Source organism: Camponotus vicinus, unplaced genomic scaffold (assembly GCF_025532165.1).
Source record: "Camponotus vicinus isolate PSW18456_S1 unplaced genomic scaffold, iyCamVici1.0 SCAF_3, whole genome shotgun sequence".
In the NCBI taxonomy this organism is placed as follows: Eukaryota; Metazoa; Arthropoda; class Insecta; order Hymenoptera; family Formicidae; genus Camponotus; species Camponotus vicinus.
Window position 1 is genome coordinate 24970672 of NW_028141967.1, and position 18428 is coordinate 24989099.

Below are 18428 nucleotides of genomic sequence, written 5' to 3' on the forward strand. Positions count from 1 at the left end.
CGACGTCGCCGAGTGGGGGCCGCGCCAGTAGACGCGACGCTTCTATCGCGGTACGCGAGACATTTTTATCCGCCGGAATCTTCGATCTCCGAGAACGTACTTTTCCGCCAAACTTTTCGATTGCTACCACGGACACGTTTCAGCTCGCCAAGCGAGGATCGGAGCCTGCGACAAGATCAAACGCCGAACCCGTCGCAGTCTGTGTTTGAAATTCCATCTCGTACGTATCTTGTAAAATTCATTTGTACACGAGTGCACTTTGGAAAATAACAAAAAACACGCGACTTTCGATAAAACGATTCAACAAACATGAGCTAACGAACAATCATGTTCTATATAATTCTTTCATTTTACGCTAAATGCGATTCTCGCTTTAAAATTCTGTCATCGTAGCATAATTTTAAGATATTTAATTAAAATTGTAAAAATGGGCCATTCGATATATTTTACTACACGTTGCAGTTATATGACATGTTTTTCACAAAATTTCTCGAAAGTTATTCGTGAAGGATGTAATCAAAGACACAAGATAAATAAATAAGATCGTTATTCAAACTCAATGTAAAGTAAAATTCACTCATATGCGAAATGTTTTTTTTCCTCTACAAATTTTTTATGGCACTCTAATTTTACATATATATACACAAGATCTCGAAAGAAACGACAAAGCGTTAATTCGAAAGATTAATAAATTTTCTATCGACTTGCGATACGGGCTTTACGCGGTGAGAATGGGCGAGAGCAGCGAGTTTCCCATCTAGATAACGATACGCGACTCGTGACCGTCAGTCACTTGCGCGCCGCGCACTCGGCATCGTGACGAGAGCGAACGTATTCGGGAAATAAACAGAGTGCGGCGTGTGTAGTGGTGACAAGAGCGCGCGTCCAACGACCATGTCGTCGCCGAATAAGAAGGCCAAAGAGTTGGAGGATCCTGGCTCGGGCGAGGGGGATGCGCGCGATTACGACATCGAGATACAGAAGACCCTCGAGGAGATCGACGGCTGTCAGAATCAAATCGATGGCCTGAACGAGAAAGCCAGCGACGAGATCCTCGAAGTCGAGAAGAAATATAACAAGCTGCGCAAGCCCTACTTCCAGAAGCGTAACGACATCATCAAGAGGATACCCAACTTTTGGGTCACCGCTGTATCCTTTTCAGACGACGCGTCCGTGAGTCCGACGAGACCGAGAAGTCGTTTTGACGTTTCCCTCGACGGTGCCGGCGTCCGCCGGCAATCGCCGCCATCTTGCCTACTTATATACGTGCATAAGCGTGTATAACCGTATAGCGATTATGCGTTTTATAATCAAATATGCGTTTACATCAATTATCGGATTACCACTACTCATCTATCGATTTATAATTTACAATGCGTGTTTTGTCGTCGCGATAACATGCGACGATACATCACGGTACAATTTTTCGATATCGTATTAATTAGTAACGCCAGGCGTACAAATCCGCACATGTATTGTTGATTTTTCTAAAGTAGATTGCATAAATCAAATGTATCAAGAATAATAAGGCAGCATTTTCTTAATAATTATTAGGTATATTAAATTGATTCGATAATATATTCTTCCTTACAACAAGTTTAGTTTGTAAACAACAAAGAAATAGCAGAAATACTGGAAGAAGACGAGGAAGATGCACTGAGATTCCTAAACAAATTAGAAGTTGAAGAGTTTGAAGATATCAAATCTGGCTATAGAATTAATTTTTATTTTGATGAGAATCCATATTTTGAAAATAATGTTTTAACTAAGGAATTTCACCTAGGATCTTCTGGTGAGCCCATTTCTTGTCAATTTTCTACCATTAATTTATCATTGTATAAAGATTATAAGTATGCAGTGACTTGGAAAAAATGTGACAGAACTTACAGTTTAATCGAGTATCATAGTTGCGATGAATCTCCTGCTATTTTGCAGGAGATCCAGCATCTCAAAGTACACTCATTCGTTGGAAAGAGGGTGCGGACTTAACAAAGAGAGCAAAAACCAAAGCACCATTGAAAGGACGCAAAAGGCCACTCAAACACAGATCATTTTTTGATTGGTTCACGGATCATGGAGATCCAAGTTCAGATGAGATAGCTGAATTAATTAAAGATGATATGTGGCCTAATCCATTGCAGGTAAACATTTTTTACTTTAATCATATTATTTATGTTTGTGTATGTAGATGATTTATTCATAGAGCATATTTACATTGACTTGAAAAATTGTTTTCGATATTATTTATCGTGATTTCATGGATTTCAGTATTACCTGGCTCCAGATATAGATGTCGAGAATGGTATCGAAGGTGATGGCGAAGAATGTGAAAGCGAAGAAGAGGAGGAAGAGGAAGATGGCGCGGATGATGGTGATGAAGGAGGCGAAGGAGAAGAAGGAGATGATAGTATAGTAGTAGTCGAAGATGACGTTGATGAGGATGATGATGAGGAGGAGGCTGTGAATGATGAAGATGATGGTGTAAATGAAGAGGATGATTTATTGGTAGATGATGAAGTAGATCGTGAAGGTAAAAAATTTGGATATTATCACACATAGTACATTACTATATAGTATGTTTAGTATTTTATAGAGCCGATTTAATTGTGTTACAGAGGGCGAAGAACCTGAATAGAGTCCGAATCAGACTTCTTACTTCATATTTCACAGTGAAAAGAAAAAAAATAATGAAATTGTGTGCACCGAATCAATTGAGAGCAGAGAAAGTTTATCGGACTGAAAATATGCCATATGAATAAATCTCAGGACACATTTCTTTTTTTATAAATACATATATATATATATATGAAAATAGGATGGCAGAGAATATTTAGGGGATCTAGACCCTTTCGATTGAGAACCTATGTATAAAAATACAACATTTGTTAAGATATATTGAAAGTGGTTTGAAAGGAAAGGGTCTGGATTAAATTAGATAGGTTCCACTCTTGCATTAAATCTAATCAGAACGTAACAAATTCTTCCTCAGTTATATTCATATGGCCTAGTCGTCGTTCTCTTAAAAAAAAAAAATATGACAGGAAAATCCGCCTGGTTCTTAATATTGCGGATTCACCGATAAGTTAGGATAAAGTAGAACGAGACACTAGGTGGGGAGTTCCATTTAATTGCTTTTTCGTGAAAATTATTCTTTAGATATGACTTCCAGAGCGAGGTGTCGTAAATAGAATTTTTGAGAGTGACAATTGTATCTTCTGCACATAAAGTACTCAAATTTTTACACCATTTATCGTCTTATTATTTTTAAATAAAACAAATAATGGAATAAAAATTTTATCTTTTGCTACGATCCAATTAATTTATATTTTACAAAATCATTGTTGCAAATTTATTATTCTACAAATGACAGTGTTGTAATATTTTATGGGTAATTCACGATTGTTAGCAATTTATAATCCGTTTATATCACTCTTGCATACTATTACAAGTTTTATCTCATTTTTATTTTATCTGACATTTACATAATTTTATATTTTAATAATGTATATAGTGAAATCTCTGTATCAAAGTTTATAAGTTACAAAGTAAAAATTTACACTATGCTATTACATAGTGTATGGTCTTGATAATATCACATTACAATGTTGTCTCCAATAAACGAAAATACATAGAACTTGTACATTCATATGTGTTACTATCAAATTTTTATTATTCAGCCTATATAATATATAGAATTATTTCGTTATTTGTTATTTTAATCCAAATATGCAGCACTCTTTTACAAACTGATTATAATCACTTTAGTAATAAAAATTGCTGCATTATGTTTAATTTCAAGTATAATTCTTGATGAAAGATTGCAATGTATGTAAAATCATTTATTTTATTGTGCATTAATGAGAAAATGTACTTTATGTCAAACCCCATTCTGAGCATGAATTTTTTGTCGAATTATATAATTATTTCAACAATTTTATTATATATATAATGTAAAAATATTTGTTTAATTTTAATAAGCGATTTAATTATTAACAAGTGATAGGCACAATGACATATTTGTCACGCTCAAAAAGGCTTTGATCCTATTTCACCTCGTTCACGTTCTTCCGCACTTCGTGTCACGATTTACTCATTGTCACGTAAAATAAGTGTATTTCGTGGACATTTCTCACATTTGATACATTATGTACTTCTAATGGTGATTTCACTCTATGAGATTATCGTATGTATGACAGAGATATAAGGTCGAAGCGTATAAAGTTGCAGCGATGTTCTCTTTACATCTCCTATAATCGGCGTTACAATAGGGAAGAAAACGTAATCGATGCAAGTTTGTCGGCTACCATCACACCTATATCAATTAAACCAACAAATTAAACTCGCGAATCTCATTCATCATCTTGCATTTTTTGAAGCCTAGGGAGAAACAAGTAATTGCTACGTCTCGAATAGAAAGCGTTGGTAGTCTCAATTTGATAAGATAAGCTATAATTGTCTAATTTTAGAGCAAAGTACAACAGCGATATTTTTTAATTAAGAATACGCGTTGTTTCTCATTCTTCGAATACGAATATCGAATATTCTGTCAGTATTTATTAGATTAATACGTGTTACTCGCTAACACATGTGTGAAAAGAAGGAAATATTGTCAAAATTATATAGAAATAATAAGACCAATATAAGATTCGTATTTTACCATTGGATCCTCTTGTATGTTTATATATTATATCTACTGATTATATATACTATTAATTCGATTGGTTGTATCTTATGTGAAAAAGACTAGCTCCTTTCAGGGATCGGTGCATTACAATACATTTCTTTCTATCGCACATTTTCTTTCACACGCGGAAATACTATCCCGGGAACTGTTTCAACATACGAAAATGATTCTTTTGTCTAACACGAAGGATAAATGTATAAGTGAGGATGAGACGCGAGGGCACGAATGTAAACCTCCTTCATGTCAGACGGACGTGCTAGTGTGTATTACATAATCGTGCAACAAATCAACCGAATAAAGTTGCCAGTTTGAGATACAAACGAGTTTTAATATCGTCCATTAGTAGTATAAATATAGTATAAATATAATATAGATATAAAAGAGTACGCGTGCGAAATATATTTCATGTTGCGAACAATATTTAGTTATATTGCCGCAGTAATTACAAAAAGCCCGGCAATCTTGGAATCGAATTTCAAGCTTTTTCCGATAATTATAGTATCTTAATTTTTATTAAAGACTTAAGAGTCTGTAATTCATTGGGTTTTTTTTTCGATATTCTTCATTCGATGGCGTGGGAGCTGCGACCACAAAACTGTCGGCGCTCGGAAACGCGGAACAGGAAGCGGTCGATCAAATAAACTTTGCTCCGAAACCCCTACGAGGCGCGTTAACCATCCGCCCTTTTTTTCCCCTCGTGAATTGTCAAATTGTGCGCTTTTTATGTCGACACGCATCATCATACGCCGTCTTCGTTTGCCTGGCGTTCTATTACAAGCAGACCAAGCACATGCTCGGTCCTCGTCATTACGACAAAAAAGTGCCACTTCAGGTTCGAAGACGCGGCTTTGTAATAAGACGCTAACGGCAAACTTCGAGGACGACGCGTGTGCTTCTGGCGATGAAACACGAGATTTTTTTACAATGCACGACACTCAGCCAGGGTGTTCCGCGTGTCACGGTTAACATCAATAACATTGCCTCGATGCGAGTGATGCTCTGCGCCCTGAATAAGGATCTATAAGTGTATAAATTGAGGCGATTATACTACAAAAAAAGCAATTACTACAAGTTCATAAATCGATACTTTTGTAACAATATTATTAATCTAGAGTAGAGTCATCACGTACCACAGTACTGTTTTTCTCCTAATAATTTCTCCCGCGATAAAGTGTACATGCTAAAATTTAATAATAAAATTATTTAAGTTAAGAGCGAAAGCTTATATACGATTCTTCGGGGTTAATAGTATAAATATACATAATATTATTTATAAATAATAGTTTATACATGCAAATTATAAATTTCCCTTTAGAGGTGTCTGGTGGCTTTGAAAATTCGCACGACAAGGAGGCCACTGTTGAGGAAGCTCTTTGGCAAAAAAGGTCCATTGTGCCGCGGCCAATGGAGAAGAGCAAAAGAGCTGCGGAAGAAACCATGAGGACGACGATGTTGATCCAAAAGAGGTGGTGGGGCCGCCTCATATTCGCGAGTCTGTTATATATAAGATGTATGTATATTTAAAACTTTGTACTTATTCGTTCTCGTGAAAGATCAAACTGCGATAAAAGTATTTTGAAATAAATTGATCGCCACGTACTATGTATATTGTGTACTTTTAACAAATTATATTTAAAATATACTTGTCTTTAATAAAGTTGTAGGTAGGAAATTTTTTTAATTATTAAGTACAATGTAACAAAACTCTCGAAAATGATCGAGCTTGTCTATGTTTATGTTCGAGTCACGCTATTAGTTAACATACATGGAATCCGTATACTGTAAATATATCACGTATGTGTTTGTATCTAACGAGATAGAGAAACAGAAGGAAAGAAAGAAAGAGAGAAAGACGAGAATCTTCCTCGGACCTCGTCTTACTACGCAACGACACTGTAGACGAAGGAGGGAGAATGAAGATGAAGAGTAGAAAGAGAGGCCCCGACCTGCGAGGGAGATGTACAAAGGTGCAGATGACAAAACCAAAGAGTCGGCGAACCAAATGCTTTAATGCAAGCTGAGCGCTCGTTCGAGACGCATCTGGGTGAAACTTTTGTCGAGAGCGACTGCTCACACGTTTTTCTCGAAGAAGTTTCGGCACGAAAGAAAGAAGAGGTCATACCAATTAACGGTCTTTTGGCAAAAAGAAATATCAAATTGTGGTGTTTGATCGACGCGAAAAATTCGCGCGAATAATCGAGCGAAAATCAATGAGCGAAGATGGCAGGATATGTCAATCTTGGTGCATCCTTTATCGTGCTTCTCTTGGTGGTCCACCTGGAGCAACTGATCCTGCACAAAGGTATTGTTAATCGGATAACGATTCAATTCCCGCAAAAGTTCGCCTGGAAAATTATTGAAAATTATTACAAAGAAATTTGACCGATTTTCGTGAAGATAATCGCGAAATATTAAAAAAATGCAATTTCTTTTAAGTTAATTTTGACTTTTGTAATATTTCTCATTTTTGATATAGAGATGATTAAAATTTTCTACATATATAGATACTATAATATTATAATCTCGATAAATATCAAAAATAAAGTTTAATTTTTCAAATAAAATTCCGCTAAAATATAAATTAAAATATTCGTAGAGCAAGTTTTTTAAAAAACTTAAGTTTAAAAAACTATTAAATTTTGTATCGTCTTTTCTATAGTCATCGAATTATTGCTGATATTTGCGATCAACTAAATTTCATTGCGTCGCGACGGCGCTTAATGTATACACAGGCGTTAAGCAAATCATCCTATTAGTTACTTCTCCATTGATCTAGGTTCATTTGTGGACGCAGAATGCTACATGAATCGCATTCGATATTTCAAAACTACGAGGCAATTCCAAGAGTAAAATTTAATCGCGAATATATAATCATAAAAAGATATAGATAACATTATAGTATATTTAAAGTTTTTTGCTTAAATATTGATTAAAGATTAGTTATATATATTTGTTTATACATTTAAGAGAGATTAACATGGGTACACACATACAAATCTAAATTAAAAGAATATTACTCTTCTGGCGACTTTATATATAATTTTAATTTTCTTCCTTATAAAAAATTCAAATTTATGCATTTATACATATGACATTTAAATGTCATATGTCTACGATATCGTAAAATTCAGTGTTAAGTTCAAACTCCTAGCAGTTTGTGGCTATATAATATCAAAAAGAATACGCGCGACGCTCATGGTGATGTACGTAACTTTCGTCGATTGATATAAATTAATTTCCACATTATATGATAGATTAGACATATTGAAGGACAATTGAAAGCATATATTGAAGAAGCTCTTTAAGTTCTTCATAGAAACTGTTTGCGTGTTAAATTGATATATCTTGCAAGATAAAATACATGATTCGCATCTGTCAGCGAGAAAATGTTGCATGCCGTTTCTCCGAGAAACGAGATTTCGTCGCTGTTATCAATATGCAAAGCATGTTTTTTCCTAGTTTTCTTAGATAGATATCAATAGAGTCAAGTTTCCTTATACACTTTATGATAGAATGTGCAAAGCATGTTTTTTCCATGCTAGTTTTCTTAGATATCAATAATCATAAGTTTTCTTATACACTTCATAATAAAATGTGCAAAGCATATTTTTTTCTATGCTAGTTTTCTTAGGTAGATATCAATAGAGTAATAAGTTTTTTTATTCTTCATGATAGAATTATTGTAAAAGAGCACTATATATATTTATAAGAAAACATTAAGTTCTTCATATTTGAATTTTTATATAGAAATAACATACAAATAAAAGATACTTTTTTATATCAGAAAGATGACTAAAGGATCGAGAGAATGATAAGCTTGACAAAAGCCAAATAGAACATTTGACCTAGTTTGCTACGTCGATTCTTCTAGAATTAATTTACATGTAAAGATAAAGCAATCGTTGTTTAAAAAAAATCTTACTGTCATGTATTTCTTCGTCGATTTAATTTAATTTTTATGAGACTCGATATAATAATCTCTCGATAAATTTCAATTAAATTAATTCCTGTAGAAATATACTAAATTAGAATTAAATTCTCTCAATGGCATACTATTCTTGTCCTCCACGAGCAAATTTACACGCGCCTCGCTTATTCTTTATCGCTCGAAATAGCGGCGGTTGTCGAGGGAAGAATGGAAGCTCAGTTCAAGAAATGTTGCGATCTGGGCACTTCATGGGCCCAGGAGGGCCTTAGATGCGAAAGGTTTACCGGACCTGTGGCCGGAGTGCCGAGGGTAGAGCAGGGTCTCTGCCTGGAAGCCGTAGACATCTGTTGCATTCGAGCCTACCACGAGCTGGAATGCGAGAGGGGAAAAGCCGACGCGCGTCAAGGTCTCGCGTGCGTAACAAGCACGAGCACCAAGTCGAGGACATCCGGCCGTGGTGATCATCATCGCGACTGTTGTGAGGGTTGCAAGCTAGGTGATTTTTTTTTTACTCAATCTGTAGTTTTCATGTACATATGTCGGAAAATTTAATGAACTTTCATCCTCGACGGATAAATCACTCGCGTGGATTATTTTTGACGAGTGTCCTATCGAAATATCAGGTATCCTCACGGGATCTATGGGTCAAGGATGCTCCTTCAAGAGTTTTTCATTCGGTATACCATGGGATCCCGCGTTCTTGGAGTGTTGCCACGAAGTGTCGCCGAGCTCGACGACTGATCTTACGAGCGAATCATCGAGCGGAAGCACCGAAACTGATGTGGATTTCTCATCATCATCATCGTCGCCACCATCGTCGTATTCACCGTCGTCGCCATCGTCATCGTCATCATCGCCATCATCGTCATCGTCGCCATCGTCGCCATCGTCGCCGTATTCGACATCGTCATCATCGTCATCGTCGCCGTATTCAACATCGCCATTATCGTCGTCTTCATCTTCTTCACCCACATCATCCTTATCCTCACTGTCGGACCAGCCATCTTCTACAGCATCGGAATCCACACCGTATTCAGTACCAACTCCAGGTATGTAATTTGTACAAAAAAAATGTTCATCCTACTCTTTTCTTCTATCTTAATTCATTTGTAGAATATCTCCTTATATAGTCTTCATAAAATAAAAATTCGATTACTCACAATACTTGAAATAATAAATAATTGACAAATATTTATTTTATAAATAAATGTCAAATCGCGCATGTTTTATGAAGCATGTAAAAAGGAATATTGTTCAGTGCAGTCGTAACTTTTTCTCCGCAAGCGCGACTTTAAATCGCGCGTTCTGATTTTTTCACAGAGTTGGATGATATCTGTCGACTCATGAAAGGCATGCTCTGCTCTGACATTTGTGTACCGACGCCTGGCTCGTATTATTGCAAATGCCGCGACGGCTTCACTTTGTTGGAGGACGGAAAGACCTGCAAGCAAGATCTGCCGACTGACAGGTATGCGAAAATAATATAGATCCTTAATATATATTTTTTTTATTATAAAGTAAATAAAATATATGATGCTATCCATCAAGTATCATTGTAAAAGATTATTATTCTAATTAATTAATAGTACCGCAATCTTTACAAAATATTAAAAATCAATTTTATGATATCTTAGTCTCTATTAATATTAATAATAAAAATATTAATGATGAAAATTTTGCTTTGAGATGCAAATCGACTCATCCTTGTGAACAACGATGCACTGACAATGGGATGGCTGTTATATGCAGTTGTAATCCAGGATATGATTTGGCCGGTGACGGACGTTCGTGTATTCCAAAGTCCAAATCTAAGGATAATAAGAAACCAAATGTAGACGAAGAGGATAACGAATTGTCGCCGTTGTGTCCATCGGGTTATCGTTATAATTCCACTAATCAGGTGTGCGACGGTACGTTTACAATTTAAAAAAGTATAATTTCAGATACAGGTAAGAACAAGTGACGTATAAACGTTCAAAATTCATTATTTTATAGCGTAAATAATTATAAAAATGTGTCTCTTTGCCTAATGTCAATGCAATGTTAACGTCGGATTCGTCAATGTTTTATATTTTACATGCGTCGATTCTGTATCGCTATATTTTGCTGGAGCAGCTGTTATCTCTGTCTTGTATCTTGCTTATGCGAATTGCGATTGAGGGAATCTATGTATATCTCTCTCTTTCGATTTTTTTATTCGATGAGATTAATTGTCCTACCTCAATCGTGCTGCAATGTACTTGTTTCCGCAACTGTGCATTCGCATGTGACCCTAACTCTCGATCGACATCGATCCATTCATCAGACGTGGACGAGTGTTTGAAGCGCGACGTCTGTCCCGGTGATAGATGCCAAAACACCATAGGATCGTACGTCTGCATCACAGTTACATCCGCCAAAGATGCACCCTATGAATCTTGTCCTCCGGGCTATCAATGGGAGATACGTACAGGTGTATGCGTAGGTAGGTATAATAAAAACGCGTCTCTTACTTCGATAAATCTATCGCGCAAATCACAAATCGATAAACAAACAATCGATATAACATTATACACACTATTTTCATCATTTTTTTTTCAGATATCGATGAGTGCACCATCTTATTGAACGCTTGTACCGCTGATAAGCCGTTTTGCGTCAATACGCAGGGTAGTTATACGTGTCTGGAAATGACCGGAGTGAAATCTTGCCCTGCGGGATTTAAGTTTGATAAATCGTTGCAACAATGCAAAGGTAATATCGCGTAAATTATCATCGGCTACTGAATTTTAATTCATGGATTAATATTAATAATTTTTCGCGGAATTTTCTCTCGTATCTCCATTCTCACTTATCTTGTTAATTAGATGTGGACGAGTGCGCGGAAGCTATTCACAGCTGTCTGACAGATGTTGAACAATGTCGAAACACCGAGGGTGCTTACGAATGCGACATGAAGTGCGAGAAAGGATTCACGTACAGTATCGGCTTGGGTACTTGTGTCGGTAAGCGTTTCATTTTCTATCGATGATGTTCAGTGAATTCTCTTTGCATGTATGTATGCAACACTATCATTATTTTTTGACAAAGTAAACTTTCGAGTTTAACTTCCTCCTCCTATTAGGCAGGCATGTAAGCGCATCTCGCGATCCGCATTTTTCTTCATCGACGTTGTAAAAGATCGATCGAACTCGTGAACACAGTATTGTTCGATTAACTTGAAAGTGAGTCTGATTGAATTTGATTCGCATCCACGATGATCTCATTCCGCATGCAACTCTGTCATATCCTCGTATCTTCTTTTCGCATGTGAGTAATGAATTAACTTTTTAAACGCGAATGTGCTTTTGATGATTAAAATGGGATTAATCAACGATAAAAATTATATAATTGTTAAATTAATTTCATTTTAAAAATCTAAACTTGCATTTACTTATGATAATACAAAATTTTTTGTTTCATGCTTTTTTTCTCTTCTTAAAAATAAAATGAATCTCTTTAAAAATAAATATGACAATTTGCGATTACATACCTCTTGATTTTCTTTTATTCTAGATATAGATGAGTGCATCGAGTCGAACAATCTTTGTCCCGATCCCAGCACGAAGTGCGTTAATACAGAGGGTGCATATGAATGTGTGAAATCTACTTTATTGAAGAATCTATTTTCGCCTCCGCCGTTCGAGAAGAATCTCACGAAGGATTTTGCCCATGACTGGAACGTGCCACCGAATTGTTTCCAAGGGTACAAACCAGCAAATGACTCCGAAATGACGACGACGTGTATCGATGTCGATGAATGCAGAGAACAATTACACTTTTGCAAACACGACGAACGTTGCGTTAACGAGATCGGTGGTTACAGGTGTGAAAATATCGCGATATTTGTTAATAAAATAGAAACAAAGAATCTTAATAGTTTATCTTAATAAAAAAAATTAGATGCGTACCAGTTGAAAATAGCAAGAATACATCCATGGAAAACGACGACAATCAACACGTTTATAGCCAACAACAACAATCATACAAATCAAAAGGAACAAGCGTTGTTTCATCAGCTGTGAATAAAGATGAACTTTGCGACTATGGTTACATTTTCGACAAAAAATCTCATCGCTGCGTCGGTAACTATTTTATTTCGAATAATATCTTTGGATTTTGCGTCATGAAATGAATCAATTTTGTTGAAAATTATGAATTTATTATAACGAAAAAAATAAGATGATAATTTATCACAGATGTTGACGAATGCGCCTATGGGATAGAGTATACGGCATGCAATTTAAACGATCGTTGCATCAATATACCGGGCAGTTATACATGTTTTCCATCCAGTTGTCCACCGGGTTTCTGGCGGCGCAACATTACCCAATTCTCCCTCTACGAAAAAATAGACTTTTGCGAGGACATAGACGAATGCACGCTCGGCTTGCATAATTGCAACATGTTGACTCATTATTGTCTTAACACGAACGGCTCCTATATTTGCGAAGCATTCACTACCACTACTACCACTACCACCAGCACCACTACTACTGCTAGGACTACCACGGCCAGTAGCAAAATAATAAGAAGACCGTACATTAATTCACGTTACAACAAAGTACACATGCCCAGAAGTAGTCCCGTGAGCAATATATTTATTCATCTTGCGAACATAAACTTCTTAAAATTTAATTCATGTTACTCGTATTTATGTTTCAGAGCAATGATCGTTATTGGACCACGGAACCGTGTCCAAGACCAGGATATAAAAGAGACGCGAGCACGGGCTATTGCGTGGATATAGACGAATGCGTTGTTGGACCAGGATGTCGCGATCACGAAAAATGCATGAATACACCGGGAGGCTACGATTGTTCGCCTCTCTGCAGCGCCGGCTGGTACTTTAGCACGACGACGAAGAGCTGTCAAGACGTGGACGAGTGTCTGTTAGGTCGACACGAGTGTCCTCAGAGTACGCACAGGTGCGTCAACACCAACGGATCTTTTATTTGCGAGTTGATACCGCCTTGTAGCCACGGCTTTAGACGTGCCTTCAACGGCAGCTGTTTGGACATCGACGAATGCTCCGAGAGCCTGCACAACTGCCGGCTTGATCTGCATCAATATTGCATTAATAAAGAAGGCAGCTTCGAATGTTTAACTAGACTGCCCTCTTGCCCGTCCGGATATCAATATTCTTTGGGTTCTCGACAATGCGAGGATATCGATGAGTGCTTGACCGGGCAATATAAATGTGACGCAAAGTTCTCCGAGAGATGTGTCAATCTGCCGGGTACATATAGGTACGTAAAATTTCGACTAATTGATTGAAAATGCGTTTTATCGACAAGTAAGAGTATAAACATGTATATTTATAAAGAGTTAATTTTTTTGAAAATATATTATTTTGCAGGTGCGAAAGACCTCCTCCTCGCCAACGTCAACGACCTGCCTGTCCTTCCGGCTATCGGTATCACACTCGCTTTCGCATGTGCACAGGTACATATCTAATAGGTTTTTTATGAAATTATACAATTTATAAATCGTAAAAATGTTAAATATTTGTATCTTTTTGATTGTATATATTATTTCGGTTTTCGAACAATCATATTCTAATATGTATTTTTCAATTATAACATAATATTATGTAGAATTTGTAAAGCTCCTCTATTAACAACAATTTCAGATATTTCTTATATTTTCAGAACTCATCAGAACAAACCTTCTCAGGTTAACTGATTGCAGCATGTTTCATAAATTTCTTAAGAAATGCATGGGTGAATTATGTTGTCTTTGTCAGTTTCAAATATATGTATATGCATAATTGAGTATGATAATAATTGTCTGTGCATACATACTATATGACTAATAGAAATATGCTTTATGTTTTATCTTGTTTTACGCTATTTCAATTATTTGTAACTATGCTTTTTATCAGAGCTGTATAACTTGAAAAAATAATAACACTTATTCTGCAAACGAATAAAAATGCTTCATTATTTAATCTTCTTAAAAAAAGACTTAGTCCAAATTAAAATTGCCTGTTGATAATACTCCAAATTAAAATTGCCTGTTGTAACAAGTATTTTCAAACTTGAATATCTGATAAGTATTTTGTTAATATTGTAGACGTGGACGAATGCGCAGAGGGATTGGACACATGCGGTGACGAGATCTGCTACAACCAACCTGGTGGTTACAGCTGTGCGAAGCCACCTGTTCCCGTCACCAGGAAACCGTCCACGACAGCGATGCCGGCGCCGGCGAATCAAAAGTGTATGGATGGCACCAAATTCGTGAGAAACCGCGGCTGCGTTGATGTCAACGAGTGCAGAGAGCTCGAAAATGCTTGCAGTAGCAACGAGGAATGCGTCAACACCATGGGCAGCTACATATGTACTTGCAAGCCTGGTTTCAGGCGTGATAATTTCACGCAAGCTTGTGTCGATATCAACGAATGTCAATTGCAAGTAATGATCATTTTAATCGTAAAACAATTTCAGATTTAAATATAGTATATCTTTCTTATCTCGAAGAAAATAAAATAGAGAATCGTGTTATAAATTTTTCACCAATATGAAATTCCTCTTCACCGATTCTAATATTTTTGCCCTTCCAAGGAAAACGATTGTCTAGCGACCCAACGATGCGACAATACAATTGGCAGTTACACTTGTGTGCGTTTCTTGCCGTGCGGTACCGGTTATACCTTGAACGCCGCGACCGAGATCTGCGAAGACGACGACGAATGTGCTCTTGGTACTCACGATTGCGGACCTGGTTATCAATGTAGAAATACTTTGGGTTCTTATCGCTGTGATCGTATTCGGCGCATATCGACTCCGCAAGCACGTACATCATCAATAACGACGGCGCGGATGACGGCGACGACAACGACGACAACGACGACGCCAAGTGCGACTAGGACGAATTGTCCGCGCGGCTTCGAACCCGGTTCCAGTGGCAAATGTGTGGACATAGACGAATGCCAGAGAACGCCGAATCCTTGCGGCAGATCTATGCAAATGTGCATCAACACTTTGGGATCCTACAGGTACGCGGCAATTGAAAATTATGTCAGTAATTAGAGTAAGAATTAAAAATATGGGAGAAAATTTTACAGATGCGCGTCCAAAGTAATTTGCGCGCCCGGTTATACCTTGGACCCCGTGTCTGGACAATATTGCGTCGATGTGGATGAATGTCGAGAAGGAACACACGAGTGTGGCAAAGGACAGACTTGCGAGAACAGACAAGGAGGATATCATTGCATCTGTCCGTCTGGTCATGCTCCCGGGCCCAACAACGACTGCGTGGACATCGATGAGTGTAGCATTTACGGTAGCGGAATTTGCGGATTAAACAGTCGCTGTGAGAACACCGTTGGCTCTTACAGATGTTTATGCGACGAAGGCTTTGAAAACGTCGGGGGTGCCGCTGGTGCTTGCCAAGTGAGCTTGTCATTATTATTAGATTTTTATACCGAAATAGAAAAATGAAACATGCAATCTTGCGAGAGAACACAATTTGATGATCTCCAGAATACTCACAAGTATAAATTAATTTTCAATCAATAATGTTTTGCGAACAAGGTTCTTTTATATCTCAAATTACACATAAATTACACATTTCAAGAATAAAATTATATGACACATATACATATGTTATAATATAAAAATTATTTGTATAATATTTAATGACATTTGTAGGATATCGACGAGTGTCAGCGAACAGCAGGGCTCTGTCAACACGTGTGCATGAACTTCTGGGGCAGCTATAAATGCGGATGCGAAGCTGGATTCAGGCTAAATGCCGATAATCGATCCTGCAGCGATATCGACGAGTGCACGGAATTCAAGGACGATAATCTCTGCATCGGCATTTGCGAGAATACGCCGGGCAGTTACGCGTGCAAGTGTCCCGATGGATATAGACTCGGCATCGACGGTCGAGCTTGTCAAGGTAATCTCTTTCCTTTTCATGTAATTTATAAAAATACTGTAAGAAAAAATGTAACGAAGTCTGAAAGATATTGAGGATGAAACATTGTATGGTAGGAAGAAAGGGAAACGGAAGATCCAAATCGATAATTTGTATAGCAATTATGTGATAATTGGGGAATGAAAAGTGAGAGTCCCCGTTTACATATGAGTCACGGTGTTGTGATCGCGAGCATGCGTTCCACCTACACTTGCTTATCCCGCAGTTAAGCGGAGCGGTAATTTGTACTTGACCCGTTTGCGAGGCGAACTGGGGCATCGCTTAGGGTCACCGGCGAACACGAACGCGCGCTCCTCGCAATCTTCTGAATCTCGCGTAATCACGACATTTATGTCGGAGCGGTCACGATTCCGCCACGTGCCACGACATAGACCTAATTGTCTCTCAACGTTTGCAGATATCGACGAGTGTGCGACTGGTGAGGTCTGCAAGGAACCGGATGAGATGTGCCAAAATACGCGCGGTAGCTTCCGCTGCAATCGGATAAACTGTCCTTCTGGATATCACCGAGACAGCTCGAGGAAAAAGTAATGATTCTTTTATGTTGGAAATAATAGATTCTCAATTTTTTAAATTCCGATTTCGGTATCTTTCGATATCGCGATTATTTGCATTTGCTCTCGAATTGATCTCGTATGATGCGGACAATCGATAAATAATTTTCCCAATTATTTGATAATAATAAAATCGCACAAGTACCAATCAATTTGCGATTTCAGCCGCTGTGTACGCTCCTCAAGATATTGTCGTGTAAATGACCTGGCTTGTCTTCGGTCACCCTCGCATTATTCCTACAACTTCATTACCTTCGTGAGCATGCTGCCCATCCCGCCGACCGGTCGACTGGAGCTATTCACTATGAGAGGAAGTCATCAGCCCGATTCGACGATACAATTCACCATGGCATTGGTAGACGTGCGCGCACCGCCGGGTATCGCACGTGCCACAGAGTCCTGTTTCTCTCTGAAGAGACCGGCATCATCTCAGGCTGTTCTGGTGATGACACGCAGCATCCCGGGACCGCAGGAGATTGAACTGGATCTCAGTATGGAGATCTATCACAATACCGTGTTCGTCGGGAGCGCCGTTGCCAAGATCTTCATCTTTGTCTCGCAATACGAATTCTAAGAGAAGATTCTTTGAATATAAACGATTAGTAGGAAGAGTACGGATTAATGAGAAGATATGTGAAAGATGTGATCGCGTAGAATAAAATGATATAATTCAGTAGTCATTAAATTTTTGATTGTTTCTTATTCTATTATATTTGAAAAAAAAATTAAAAGTAACAATAATTGTATTTCATCAAATTATATCATCTTATACGCGACATTTCTTGGAAGATACGGAATCTCTCTTTTCTAAATTTAAGGATTATAAGGATTAATTAATGCGCACAGTTTTATCTCTATTAAAAAATATAAAATTTTCTTCCAGGAAATATAACAAATTAACATTTTAAATCATATATATATGTATGTATAAGCATTTCATGGTACGAATTTTCTATTGCTTGTTCGTTTTTAGAAAAAAAAAAAAAAAAACAAACAAAACGTTACAATAAATATCTCGTATTAGTATTTCAATAATAGATGTGTATAAAAACAAATTAAATGTACATATAAATTCTTGTAAGTTACATGTAAAGGACTTGGAATAAATTTACGTTAGACATAGCACATGAAATGTTCAAAAACCTGATGCTTTATCAAAATCGTAACTTTATTAAATGTTTCACTAGCGAGACTCTTTTTCCCTCGAACTTAGACAGTTTACTGTTTCGTAAAGCCTGAAACAGCGTCTATTGCTTCGAATCAAACACTTCATTTCTCTTTTTCATAGAGAAGGAAT

The 18428-nt window shown here is 37.2% G+C and overlaps 2 protein-coding genes and 2 long non-coding RNA genes across 9 annotated transcripts; 2 read left to right on the plus strand and 2 right to left on the minus strand.

Moving 5' to 3' along the window:
* Window positions 1–65: 65 nt before the first annotated feature.
* Set (NAP domain-containing protein SET) lies at window positions 66–5004 on the plus strand. 2 transcript variants are annotated; one of them, XM_083093027.1, is made up of 6 exons: window positions 66–220; window positions 867–1149; window positions 1603–1792; window positions 1936–2141; window positions 2269–2530; window positions 2616–5004. In XM_083093027.1, exons 2-6 carry the CDS (start codon window positions 895–897, stop codon window positions 2633–2635), a joined length of 933 nt encoding a protein of 310 aa, XP_082949153.1. In that variant the 5' UTR covers window positions 66–220; window positions 867–894; the 3' UTR covers window positions 2636–5004. The 2 variants fall into 2 exon arrangements, with proteins under 2 accessions (XP_082949153.1, XP_082949154.1); XM_083093028.1 differs by lacking the exon at window positions 66–220 and having other exon boundaries at window positions 722–1149; window positions 1945–2141.
* Window positions 2787–6606, minus strand: LOC145967929 (uncharacterized). Of its 3 annotated transcripts, none has more exons than XR_014437612.1 (4): window positions 6450–6606; window positions 5975–6178; window positions 5815–5864; window positions 2787–5702 (listed from the first exon to the last, which is right to left on the minus strand). It is a non-coding gene; the product is annotated as an uncharacterized LOC145967929 (long non-coding RNA). The 3 variants fall into 3 exon arrangements; XR_014437611.1 differs by lacking the exon at window positions 6450–6606 and adding an exon at window positions 6328–6436; XR_014437610.1 differs by lacking the exon at window positions 6450–6606 and adding an exon at window positions 6285–6436.
* Window positions 5210–18230, plus strand: LOC145967920 (uncharacterized). The gene is made up of 20 exons (XM_083093011.1): window positions 5210–6194; window positions 6505–6986; window positions 8800–9108; window positions 9236–9661; window positions 9933–10080; window positions 10299–10522; window positions 10918–11076; window positions 11193–11345; window positions 11459–11596; window positions 12147–12456; window positions 12534–12715; window positions 12830–13218; window positions 13296–13879; window positions 13990–14075; window positions 14706–15046; window positions 15197–15630; window positions 15700–16027; window positions 16286–16538; window positions 16975–17104; window positions 17297–18230. The coding sequence occupies exons 2-20, from the start codon at window positions 6905–6907 to the stop codon at window positions 17703–17705; spliced, it is 5085 nt and encodes a 1694-aa protein (XP_082949137.1). The 5' UTR covers window positions 5210–6194; window positions 6505–6904; the 3' UTR covers window positions 17706–18230.
* Window positions 9744–14597, minus strand: LOC145967930 (uncharacterized). Of its 3 annotated transcripts, none has more exons than XR_014437615.1 (4): window positions 12124–14597; window positions 11170–11887; window positions 10832–11041; window positions 9744–10420 (listed from the first exon to the last, which is right to left on the minus strand). It is a non-coding gene; the product is annotated as an uncharacterized LOC145967930 (long non-coding RNA). The 3 variants fall into 3 exon arrangements; XR_014437614.1 differs by having other exon boundaries at window positions 11170–11890; XR_014437613.1 differs by lacking the exon at window positions 12124–14597 and having other exon boundaries at window positions 11170–12070.
* Window positions 18231–18428: the final 198 nt, after the last annotated feature.

Bases quoted from the DNA above. Each gene is read 5' to 3' on its own strand.
- LOC145967920 (XM_083093011.1), top strand. From the start codon at position 6,905: ATGGCAGGATATGTCAATCTTGGTGCATCCTTTATCGTGCTTCTCTTG. The intron at 11,346-11,458 runs GTAATATCGCGT...CTTGTTAATTAG, and splicing joins ATCGTTGCAACAATGCAAAG to ATGTGGACGAGTGCGCGGAA. The intron at 13,219-13,295 runs GTGAGCAATATA...TTTATGTTTCAG, and splicing joins ACATGCCCAGAAGTAGTCCC to AGCAATGATCGTTATTGGAC.
- Set (XM_083093027.1), top strand. From the start codon at position 895: ATGTCGTCGCCGAATAAGAAGGCCAAAGAGTTGGAGGATCCTGGCTCG. The intron at 1,793-1,935 runs GTGAGCCCATTT...GCTATTTTGCAG, and splicing joins ATTTCACCTAGGATCTTCTG to GAGATCCAGCATCTCAAAGT. The intron at 2,531-2,615 runs GTAAAAAATTTG...ATTGTGTTACAG, and splicing joins TGATGAAGTAGATCGTGAAG to AGGGCGAAGAACCTGAATAG.